The 13,356-nt window shown below is 36.0% G+C and overlaps 1 protein-coding gene across 1 annotated transcript in view; it reads right to left on the bottom strand.

Moving 5' to 3' along the window:
• LOC109090758 (serine/arginine repetitive matrix protein 4) overlaps positions 1–13,356 on the bottom strand; it is a 50,600-nt gene that overhangs the window by 13,593 nt on the left and 23,651 nt on the right. The window contains exon 2 of the mRNA XM_042723377.1: positions 4,491–4,631. Within this exon, the coding sequence (XP_042579311.1) occupies positions 4,491–4,631 (141 nt within the window). The remainder of the gene's footprint in view (positions 1–4,490; positions 4,632–13,356) is intronic.

The following is a 13,356-nucleotide window of genomic DNA, read 5'->3' as shown; positions in this document are numbered from 1 at the left end:
TATTACGTTGGTTGTTTCATGGCTGTTCCGAAATCTAACATCCCGTGTTCTATAATGTTTGAAAATAATGTACTACATAAATTGAGTCATCCGCTTAACCTAATACCAATGCTAATTAAAGCAAATGCAAACCTCAAAATGCATTTGTCTACAAATCATGCACTATGGTAAAAGTGTTCTACTGTCATAAGAAAATGCATCTTTATTAATCAATAATTAGTGTTTTATTGCCACTAGTGTTCATTTCAGCCCCTAACTGCAGTGAATTAAATGCATAGTTTTGGGAGTTTTACAAAAATGTAGGTAGCGGCACATTCTTTCATTGAACCTATATACTGGCAATCCGTCACCCAAAACATCTAAATTCTTAAGAACACTTGGAAAAATAGAGGTTAAATAGGAAGGACGCATCAAAGACAGAAAGAAATAGAAAGCTGCATGCTTGGACAGGTAGCTTTTAAAATCAATTTACTTTTGGCAGCAACACTTCGGCAACAACAAAGCAGAAGATCAGAGAGAATGGACGGCGTGTCCTGATTGAGCGAGACATGTGTGCCGTTTCAAAAGCACCGAGGTGTCACCTCAAAAGCGTCTTTTAAAGGCAATACCATCGAGGGAAGTGCAAGGAAGGATTTGAAGCTTAACAGAGAGCTGCCACACTGCATCTACTACTGAGAGTGTTGATTCCTCGGGAAAGCAATTCAAGTGCAATCATCAACAGAGAGACTATTCACAGACAGCAGACATTTATATCACACGTTTTCAATGTTTACTAAAGCACGGGGCGCAACTGTTATTATTTTGATTGCAGCGATGGCACACCACTCTCATTCCATCAAGAACGGCAGAAGATTCAATCAAAGGTGGGCGTGAAACGCTTTACCCAAACCACTAATAATGCAGAATCAAACCGAAGGGAAGAGGCGAGCTGAACGAGTTACAGGCATTTTTCAAGCTAATTGCAAAGGTTATATTTCCGACTCCAATAACAAAGGGGATTTATCAAATACAAAGTCTGGAATTCTGGAATGAGCAAACACTATTCCCGCTGCCCTTATCTTATTTAGCCACATCAAATAATGTCCTTCCATCACTTTTAATCCTTTAAACTCCCCCTCTCCAAAAAAAAAAAAAATCCATTAGATGCTTCAAAATCCCCAATCTGTACCATTCAAACACTGATAAGGCCCATGGAACGGAACAGCTGACCTCTATAATATTTTCAAAGGCAGATTTTCTGATACTGACCCTATTTATATCAAAGAGACTCATTTCAGCTCACTATATAAAGCTTGACCGAAAGAGCTTGTCTCGTAAGAATTAGCAGTGTGGAGGTAGAAGGGTTTGAACATTGAAAATGTAATGCTTTTTCCTCTATGGAGGTATGTGTACACTAAATAGCTCTTTATACTGTACGCATACACATCAAAACATCACAATGACATGCATCTGACAGGCAGAAATGAAAATATAAAGCGTGGGAGAAGGTATACAGGATATCCATGACAAATACACATGACTGCTGCAGGTTAAAGGAACGGTGGCAGCAGCAATGAGATTTCCTTCTTGCGGCACATCGCTGCAGCAGGATAATAATATTTCATAGACACAGGGGAGTGCTGTCTGTGACAGTCGATGAATTACAGTCAGACTGTTGTAGCTTTGGCTTTGCCCAGCCAGTCAGTGATTCAATATGAGCACTGAGAGGAAACCATTTAGATGGATCAAAACACAGACGGAGAGCCAGGCTGGCTGCGCGGATGCACTCGCGGGGGATCGGGCCGCTTACTCGCTCTCCGAGGGTGGAAAAGGCGGTTTGGTCTGATATAGGAAAAGTTAATCCAGCTATTGTTGCATAAACAAGTCTGAAACGCATTAGAAGCTGATTAGCATAAAAGCAAGTGCCATTTCTGCTTAATTAGGAAACTTTGTCTCACATTACACCATCGACACAAAGACACACACACACACATACACTCACAAACACACATAAGCACTACAATAGTCCAGGATTTGTACGGTTATTTTTGGTCCTTCCCTTTTTCTGGCAGAGTAAATTAGATTTGGTTGGTGCAGCTTTAAGCAAAATATAGAGAAGTCACTTAATCTACACCACAAGTATCACAGTAGATCACATCATTGAGATACACTTTTCATTTTTTAGTCATTGTTTTCGGTCCCACTTTACATATAAAAAAATACATTGTACTTATTGTGTTCATATTTTATTGCAATATGGATACACTTTATTTTAAGGTGTCCTTGCTACAGTGTAATTATACATTTATGTACTGAGCAATATTACTTGCATGTGCTTACTATATGGTTAGGGTTAGGACTGGGCTTTGTCTTAGGTTTACTTGCATGTAATTATGCATACTTTATTGTTATTATATGTTAGGGGGTGGGCAATCAGATTTCAAGCAAAGGGGTAATAATTTGGCAAGGGGTTGAAAATGGGCACAACACCGGTGCACAACCCATGCAAGGAAGATAATTCTGCAAACAGCTGCAATTCAACAAATACAAAAAAAAATACATACAAACATAAAAAACGAAAAGAATACACATATAAATAAACTATCATAAAAAATAAAAAAAAAACAGTTATGACAAAATGCTCTTTTTAAGAACTGTAGTTAGCTTACGGTGCATTTTAGATCAGATATAATCAGGGGATCTCAAAATACCAGTATTGATAATAACCTATCAATACAAAGAATGAAACACTGATACTATGTAAATACTACACATATTATAGTGTAAATAATCCAGTGTAAATAATCCTAAATAATCCAGCACCAAGCAAGAAACTCTTGAAAAAAGTAAATTTGTCACTGTGTGACTGATTTATTGGTCAAAAAAGAAATAACACAAAACTAAGTTAAAGATCAATTCGAATGATCTTCTACTTTTCCCCAATTGTTTTTTTTTTTTTATAGATATTGGGCTAAAATCGTTTTTGTTAATTCTTTTTGTCATGTTAATCTTGTAGTGAAAATCTAGTATCATGATAGCCCTAGTTTCAATCAGTTTGATCCACTGACATATGCTTTTAATGCTATGCATTTTATTCAGCTTGTTGGTTCGCTCTCCAGCTTTTAAAGCCTTTCCGTCAGTTTCAGTCGACCTTGAATGCGCACAGGTAACGAACACACCCCTAATGGCCACCATCACTTCAGCTGTCAGAAGGAACAGCTCGGAGAGGGCCGTCTTGTGAGTTAGACCGAACACCGACACACTCAGGAGAATAGACAAGGTTAGAGAGTTAAAAGGGGCTGTCAACATTGATAACTGACATTTCACTGAGGGCTTCAGAGCTGTTTACATTGCCTGCACTGCTGTAGTACGTACCTTTCTGCTTTGAAAAAAAAAAAAAACTGCACCATGATTCTCAAAACCAAAATAGAGAGGCTTAAGCTTGTTGCTAGTTATGAAAGGAAAGGTGTGCAAGCATAAGACGGCACAGAGAGCTTTTGACTACTGACACACTCTGAAAGGATATCAAACCTGCAATGCCAAAGCACTGTCAGGTCTAATAAAATACTTTAAATAGAAGGGTCTTCCCAGAAGGATAGAGGGCTTCTATTTAAATGTCACTTTACTGACACTGAAATTGACACATTTGAGATGTTTCTTTTATTTGGATAAGAAAACAACTGCATATGTACACAATTTATGATTCTTCAGTCGTTGTGATGAAGGAAAGAAAGCTGTTTGTGGATTTCTGAGCTTTAGATTGATCTGACTTAATCGCTCTTTGATTTTGCATTGTTGTATGCTTGATTATAACATCTCAATAAAAATAAAATGCCTTTGCATCTGCCGTTCTCTGGCAGGAAACACAGCATGAACTCACCTAGAGATTAGCGTGTTCAAGATAACACTTGAGCTGGTGTCCTCCCTGTTTTACATACTGATGCATTGCTTGTGCCCTGTGTTATCGCCAACACTTTGAAGGTATCAGTGGAATTACAGCGTTAAGAATCCAATGCTGAATCAATTTCATTCACCAGGTGGAGTTTGAATTTTGGTGGATGGGAAGTAAGAGGACCCCATAAAAGAGACCCGTGTTAAAAATTCCAGCAACACCTGAATGTTTACACTGTGGCGAGGAGATAAGAGTGTTTGTGCCTGCCTCGCTTTAAAGTTTGGGGTTTCTAATTCATGCTTAAAGAGTGAGGATGTGGCTTAGAAGTGGATTGCATATTTTCATTTGTTTGATCTTCTCTGGGGTCAAAAGTAAAAATAAAATTCACATTTGAATAGATTTATCTATACAAAGGTTCTGTGGTTGAATTGTACATTTTCAACAGCACATGCTGTTTTCAAGCGCAGTGGAAAACAGCTATTTCACCTTCAGAGACTCTACAAATAGGTTCTTTTCTAGAACAGCAAATGCATACTTTACATTGAAGCGTTTTCTCCTAGGCACCGAAACATCTTTGATGAAGATGTGTGTATGAGGCACAGCTTTAGAAGATACAGACCTGCGAGCTCGACGGTGGCTGTGGCGTTTACGTCCTCTGCGCCTCACGTGTCCATTTTTCTCATGAGTTTTTGCAACTGCATCTTTCGTTTTGACTTTCTCCTCATCGTCTTTAGGTGCAAGGCTAACTGCTGTCTCCAATCTGGAAGAACAGAACAACAAAAATTCTTTAGCATCAAATATTTTACAATCAACAGGTTGTTAAATAATATGTGTCCCTGGAGCACAAAAGCAGTTATAAGTAGCACAGGTATATTTGTAGCAATAGACAACAATACATTGTATGGGTCAAAATTATACATTTTTCTTTTATGCCAAAAAACATTAGGATATTAAGTAAAGATCATGTTCCATGAAGATATTCTGTGAATTTCCTTCCATAAATATATCAAAACTTGAAAATACCATAAAATATATATATATATATATATATATATATATATATATATATATAATTATATATAATATATATTATAATTATTATATATACATATATATATATATATATATATATATATATATATATATATATATGTTTTTGAAAGAAGTCATATACATACACATATACATATACATATACATACACACACAGACACACAGTACAGGTCAAAAGTTTGGAAACATTACTATTTTTAATGTTTTTGAAAGAAGTTTCTTCTGCTCATCAAGCCTGCATTTATTTGATCAAAAAATACAGTAAAAAACAGTAATATTGTGAAATATTATTACAACTTAAAATAATAGTTTACTATTTGAATATACTTTAAAAAAAACATAATTTATTCCTGTGATGCAAAGCTGAATTTTCAGCATCATTACTACAGCCTTCAGTGTCACATGTAACATCCAGTCTATCACATGATCATTTAGAAATCATTCTAATATTCTGATTTATTATGAGTGTTGGAAACAGTTCTGCTGTCTAATATATTTGATGAAGAAAAGGTTAAAAAGAACTGCATTTATTCAAAATAAAAAATAATAATATATATTCTAATAATCTATTTTCTTTACTATCACTTTTTATCAATTTAACACATCCTTGCTGAATAAAAGTATTGATTTTATTTTAAAAAAAAAGAAAGAAAAAAAAAATTACTGACCCCAAATTACTGACCAGTAGTGTATATTATTACAAAATATTTATATTTTAAAAACATAGCTTCTTTTCTTTTTTTTTCTTTTTTTTACTTTTTATTCATCAAAGTATCCTAAAAAAAGTATCACATTTTCTGAAAAAATATTAAGCAGCAGAACTGTTTCCAACTTTGATAATGAATCATCATATTAGAATGATTTCTAAAGGATCATGTGATAATGATCCTAAAAATTCAGCTTTGCATCACAGAAATAAATTATAATTTAAAGTATAATAAATGTAAAAACAATTATTTTAAATTGTAATAATATATCACAATATTACATTTTTTTTCTGTATTTTTGATCAAATAAATGCAGGCTTGATGAGCAGAAGAAACTTCTTTCAAAAACATTAAAAATAGTATAAAGTTGTCCGAACTTCATTTGGACAACTTTAAAGGCAATTTATTTATTTATTTTTTGTCACCCTCAGATTCCAGATTTTCAAATAGTCATATCTCGGCCAAATATTGCCCTTCTATCCTAACAAACCATACATCAATGGAAAGTTTATTTATTCAGCTTTCAGATTATTTATAAATCTCAATTTTTAAAAAAATAAAGTTTTTGTGACTGGTTTTGTGGTCCAAGGTCACATATGACGTTTTTTTTGTGTTTCCCTTTTGTAAAGTTTGGGAAGTTATGCAATGATCTTAAATAACTTTACATGTAGCTCAATAATGAAATTGAAATGCAATGTTCTGAAGGCATGAGAAAAAAGCCCATTATTTTGTTATTCAGCTTAACCACCTTTTTCTTCAACATGGAAGTAAGCCTAAGGGCGAGACTTCCAGATAATTAACCGCTTTAGGTAAATAACGGATGTGTAAGAACAACAACGTGCAGTAAACGGTAAAACTGTTTGCACTACAAACCAGTACAAGACAATACATTAAAACAATATGGTAAGACACACTAATTTTTGCACAGTTAAAATACCTGAACGCAGATGAGACCGGAAGCTAGACCCATAGAATTCACAAATGGCCGCGCCCAAGAAAAAATGTGGATAAATGCACTCATGTTTGAGGAAGCAGTTCTCTGCTGAGAGACATTTAGCATTTTCATGTTTCTCTCCTAGACCTTCATAAATGCAGAGGTCATCTGCTCAGCATTCAAATGAGGTGTCAACAGAGAGGCCTTTATTTACACGCCTCAGTTGAACTGACATTTCTGAAATTATTTGTGCGTATCCCAAGATTGTAAGGCACATGGTTTGTGCTCGTCTTTTTGTCCATGCAGGAAAGTAAAAGAGTGATATGTGTATCCCTCATGATCTGATATTAAAACTGAAAATTCCACACTGAAGTCATTGCAAAATATATTTTTCATGCGGTCTAATAATTCGCTGATTGCACCCAGCCAGGCTGTAAAATTTAATAATTGGTTGTCATTCGGTCTGTGTTAGCTATATGACATAGTACTTACTAAAAAGTTAATTTTCAGGGAGATCTCGTTTGTATTAATAGGTATTTTATGTGAAGTGTACATATTTTTGATCACCTGTGAAATGTACAAGACTTCTGTTTAACGCTCTGCTCTGTTCTCAATCGAAGTGTGTCTGATTGAAACTTGCACTCAGACCCGGGTGATTCAGCAAAGACAGTGACATGACACTTGAGCCATTCTTTTCCTGTAATAGCCAGGTTCCTAAAAAATAGTTTGAAAATAAATGCATAAATAAAACTGATTGCAAGAGCTGTGTAAGTAGATCTGACTTGATCTCCGTGGCATAATTACAGATCCACCTCTGGAGTGTGAGAGTAGTGTGTGTTGCGTGCGGCCCTGTGCGTTCGCACATGAGTGTGTGTGTCTGAGTGCCTGCATGGTGTGTGTGTGTCTGATTGTAATGAGAAGTTAATCAGTCTTGCAGATTAAATGCTGATTGCGTCTCTCTCTCAGCAGCAGGAGGAGGCCTGCCCTCTGCCACCTCTGGATAAGAGAGGGCAAAGCACAATCACATTATTAATGTCAACCTTCCGGCTCCGCAGCCCTACACGGCCCTCCAGTGCGCCAGTACGTGATTGGAAAATACAATAGCGGAGAGGATTACAGACGGTGAAACACTGAAAACATGTTGGTGTGAGGGCAGCTGAATGACCCAAACATCAAAGTTCAAGGAAAAATCGGTGATTTCAAATTAATATTTTATTTAATTTATTTTTTCATTTTTATGGATTATGGTCAGAAGCAATGGTTTATAGATATAACGCCCTAATGATGGACTTGTTTTGAATGAATATGCAGCTTTTCGCTTGACAAGATGTTAAATGATGGAGTAGAGATGCATGGACTGCTTGTGAATTAGTTTGGACTCTCATTCTGACGGCACCCATTCACTGCATAGGGTCCATTGTGGTGAGCAAGTGATGCAAAGCTACATTTCTCCAAATCTTTTCTAATGAAGAAATAAACTTGTCTACATCTTAGATGTACTGAGCGTGAGTAAATCTTAAGCAAATTTTCATTTCTGGGGCGAACCATTATGTTAAAATAATTTATAAGATGTTGATAAAAACATTCCTAAATGGAATTCTTGAGAAAAAAAAAAGCAAAGTTTTGTCTTTAAAGGAATCTTAAGAAACAAGCAAGGAATATTCATTGAAAATGCATGGGAAAACAAAACATTCTTAATTTTATTTTTAAGGATGTTTTGTGAATCTGGCACCTGGTGACCAAAAATAAGAAACCTGCAACAACAACCAACTCTAGCACAGGAGGCAGTAACTATTCCATACATCCTTCCGCTGTAATAGAATATTTCTCGTCATTTTCCACAGACTTCTTTAAACCCAGACTCTTTCTTACTGGCCGTCAGCTAGAGATGAGAGCTTTAAATGAAATTGATTTCCCCATCACTGAATGACTTTTCTCTGATCGGCTTCAGAATTTATGGAAGAACTTCTCCACAGGGAGTCAGATTTATGGCGCGCTGTTTATATCTGTCTCAAACATGCGCATACACACGCGCACTTGCTTCGGTTTGGGCTTGCTAACTTTCAAAGCTGTCTTGAGTGCTTGTAATCCATTACTCTGGAAAGTACAGACCATTTGAAGGGTCTAAATGGAACTATTCAAAGTTCACAGCAGGGAAAAGCTTTCTAGCAAATAATAAGCTGCAGATATTAGCTGCAGAACATTTACTTTAGAACTGTTCAGACACTTCAGCCTTTCTGTTTGTTAGCAGTTATGGAATGGAGACTTCTTTGGTTTAGCTTGATTGCAAAAATAACTAACATTGGCAATCATGAGGAAATATATTTTCATACATACATTTTCATGTTAAATGTGTTGCTGTGCAGGTTACAATGTTGATTTCTGGTTGAAGTGAAAAGAGCCCACCAAGCATATATATTAACTGATATTGATAATTTATAACGTTTGCTGTATATTATTGATTCAAACACTCTTTGACAATCCGGGCAATTTGAGGTATCAATCATCTTTGTAGCACAAACAGTGTGGGATGAATTACATGTCGAAACAAAAAAGAAGAAATATAGTATAGAGAACTAAAGTAGAAAAAAAACTAGAGTATAGACTTCTAAACTAACTTTGCACACTTTGGACATCAAGCAGAAACTGTTCACTGCTGCATAGCACTTTCAAGGACAGATGGCCATGTGAAATATCATATCACGTTTTTTTTTTTTATTAATTCACTGTTTTCAACTATTCCATTTTAGCAGTTTTCATTTTTCTAACACTAAAACTGCAGATTAACCAAATGCTCGAATCCCTAACCCTAAGTATTAAAAATGTAACTTAGAAATCACCAATAATAAATAATTTTGATTAAAAAAAATGTGTATGACAACTATAACTTTGGACCTATAAAAAAACATTGTTCATTAATAAACAGGTAAGGCACAAGACTATATTAACTGGCAAGCAGGGACTATAAAGTGTTGAAAACGTAGGGCCATGTCCTGTCCATGGTGTGCTGTTATGTGTGTCTCGGTGGCAGGCTAATGGCAGCTCTCCAGGTTGTGTTGATGTGTTTCTGTTGTTGTGAATGAGTCACGGCTCCTAGCTTGGGTCTCCTCACTGCCACTGTCATATGACACTGATACCGGTGTGATGGGAGAGAAAAGCAGGGGGTGGAAAGGAAGAGAAAGGAGCGTGATCCAGAAGGAGAAGGCAGATGGCTCAGGACGCACACAAACACACAAAAAGGTGGGCAGGAGAAATGTCACTTCTTTGCAAAGATGACAGAACACAGGGCTGCTTCAGAAGTTTGAAGACATGAACACACACACACACACACACACACAGGCACCCAAACAAACACATAGAGTCTGTTTCCACCTGCTGTTAAGATGAGGGTTTTTTTTGTTTGTTTTCTTTTTTTGTGGTCAGCAATAAATACAGGTGGAAACAGGGTTTTGTGACCAGATCATTGAAACCACATCCAGAGGTAAACTCTGGCCACATCCAATTTTGAGATGAAGCACCAAGTACTGTTCACTTATCTTTTTATACGTGATCACTCTTCATATTATTCTTAAGATCAGGTGTAAACAGAGCCATTGAGACAAACCCATTTCGTCAAAAACATACGCAAACACACACTCTTCTTTGGTGATTCAAAGTCAGCAGTCACAAGGATAGTAATCAATGCCTCAGTCAGACTTAACAACAGCTACTTTCACACACACACAAACACACACACACACACGTTTGTTTTTGTGAAAAGTGGGGATATCCCATAGGCGTAATGGTTTTTATACTGTACAAACTGTATATTCTATCGCCCTACACCAACCCTACACCTAACCCTACCCCTTACAGGAAACTTTGTGCATTTTTACTTTCTCAAAAAAAAAAAAAAAAACTCATTCTGTATGGTTTATAAGCGTTTTGAAAAATGGGGACATGGGTTATGTCCTCATAAGTCACCCTCTCCTTGTAATACCTGTGTCATACCCATGACATTATACAAAGTCGTGTCCTGATACGTCACAAAAACACACACACACACACACACACACGTTACACTTAGAGGAATCAGTTTATAATCAGACTGCTGGATCAATTGGACTGAAAAGCCTTCAAGTAAAAACCTCAATTGAACCAAGTGATGATCCAAATGAGCTGAAAGAGGTAGTGTTGACCTGAAATAATCAGATCAATGGGAAACATCAAGCATGTAAACACTTTAATCCGACTATTTTCTAAACTGACTCAAAAATGTCTTTATGTTTCTATAATAGACTCTAATGCAGCCCTTTGGGAAATTTCCTGAAAAGCATAAACACTCAGTGTTGGGGAAGCTACTCTGAAACTGCAGCTTGACCAGCTACAAGCTACTCGTAAATTAAAGTAGTTAAGCTACAGTCAAGCTACCCTTCTGAAAAAGTTGCTAGCTATCCTACAAGTTACTATCAAAAAGTAGCTAGCTACATTCAAACTACTTTTAATTTTTATTTTTATTATTATTATAATTATTAGGCCTATTATTTTTATTATTATTTTCAATTAATATTACAAATAGCTGAATAATTGTTAATGCAGAAATATAATGAAGTTATAAGTATAATATTTGGGGTTTAGAATAACATATTGTAATGCAATCAAGAGTAGGGTGAATTCTCATTGATTGGGACACTTTTTCCCAATCGTTTGTTTTGTAAACTAGCCAATGCACACAATAATAAAATATGTGACCCTCGACCACAAAACCTTCTTAAGTAGCACAGGTATATTTGTAGCAAAAGCCAAAAATACATTGTATGGGTCAAAATTATAGATTCTCCTTTTATGCTATAAATAATTAGAATATTAAGTAAAATCATGTTCCATGAAGATATTTTGTAAATATATCAAACTTTCATTTTTGATTAGTAATATGCAAAGCTAAGAACTTCATTTGAACAGCTTTAAAGGCGATTTTCTCAATACTTTGATTTAACATCAATGCAAAAACAAAATGTATGCAACTTAACCTAGATACAGAGGAGTCGTAAAATGAGCAGGTTAAACTCACAGCACATGCGGTATTTACTGACTGTGTATGGAGCAGCTTCAGGACGTCAATCATCAGCTGTGCATGTGAACACTGCGCTTTGTGTGCAATCCCACACAACCATCCTTTGCCAAATGATACTACTATATCACAATTTTATTTTATTTTCGATTAGTGTTCATTACAAAACTGTGGGGGGACAGATTACATAATGACAGTTCATCATTGTAAAATAGACATTTGATATAGAGTGCAATAAAGCAGGAAAGTTAATCAGTTTTAAAAGGCTATTATTCACCTCCAGTAGACCGCATTTTAATCTTTGTTTTGCATAAAGTGCAGTTGAAATATCCACTCCTGTGCATCCTTTGCAAAATCATCTGACGATCTCTTGTTGTGTGACAGACTGTAAAGTCGCGAGATGCATGATACTGTATCACAACCGATGGAGGTAATGAACAAATTCAGTTTGTGATCTAGTCAGAATAAAACACTGTGCTGCTTCAATGCATTACAGGCTCGTGACTCGTCAGAAAGCAAAACGAAATGTAGCTTTTGGTCCCACTACGTCACTACTTGCTGGAAAAAAAGTAGCTAGCTACTGGGAAAGCTACACTGTTTTAATTTTGTTTGAGTGGCCCAATACAGCAACCAGTGTTGTGAGATTAGGACGGGATCTGTGCGTTCACCCAATAGAAAGCTGCTGGGAAAACAGTCATTATTTTTGAAACTCTGTCAGGTGACAGCAGCAGGACAGAAACTTCATCTTTAATTACCACTCAGGAAATACACTGCTGTCCTTCAGTACATAGCTCCAATTAGAATGTTTATGCAATGAAATTTAGAAAAGCATCCTGAGATGACAGCAAAACAGAGAATAATAAACACATTTTATTAAACATAGCCCTTACCCATCTTGTCATAATCTAGCTTGCCTGGATGCACACACAGTTCATGTATGTGAAAGAATGTAATTCAAATTATCTCTCTAGTTCTGAACGAATTGCTTATTGTTTCACTTTTCAATATATCGCTCTTAAATCCTAAGAACACTCTGATTCATCGGGGAAGAAGTGTTATTTGAAAATGCTGCTAGTTACCATGGCAGCCAAATATGAATGCAAGCTAACTTATGACCCATGATTATATGCTTTAACACTTAATTAGTGCCATTAACACTCAACAAGAAGACCTGTCAGAGACTGCAATAGAAATGTATACAGATGGAGGTTTCGTTTTTAGATCATTTTGACATAAATATTATTTTAGCTTTGTGTTTCCCTGCTGCAGAAATGATTAAAAAAAACATAAATAAATAAATAAAGAGCTCCTCTCTAAAATCAGAGCTATGTTTTAGCAACAAAAAAACTCACAAAATACTACCCCCACTACTCTTCTTCAAAAAAACAACAACCATAATAAAACAAGACACCATCCTCCCGCTGCGGACACATCTGATATATGAGTCCCCGGTCCATCCTGCAGTTCACTGAGGCTATCCAGTTCTATTAGGTCTGTCATATCCACAGCCAAACAACTGATAATCGCTATCATGAAAAAGGCGGGCGGCAGATCATTTTGAGAGAGAGACATGACTGAGCATGTTAATTAAGGGTGGATACAGATTAACTGACTCCAGAGCTCCATCTATCATGGAAAGTGATTATATTGTTTGTGTAACATTCGGGGTAAAAGGCAACCTCTTTTCATCGTGATATTGATACTAATGATGGGTATGCTTAGGCAAGACATGGCAATTAAA

The sequence above is a fragment of the Cyprinus carpio genome, chromosome B5, assembly GCF_018340385.1.
Source record: "Cyprinus carpio isolate SPL01 chromosome B5, ASM1834038v1, whole genome shotgun sequence".
In the NCBI taxonomy this organism is placed as follows: domain Eukaryota; kingdom Metazoa; phylum Chordata; class Actinopteri; order Cypriniformes; family Cyprinidae; genus Cyprinus; species Cyprinus carpio.
This window is presented reverse-complemented; position numbering and strand designations above follow the sequence as displayed.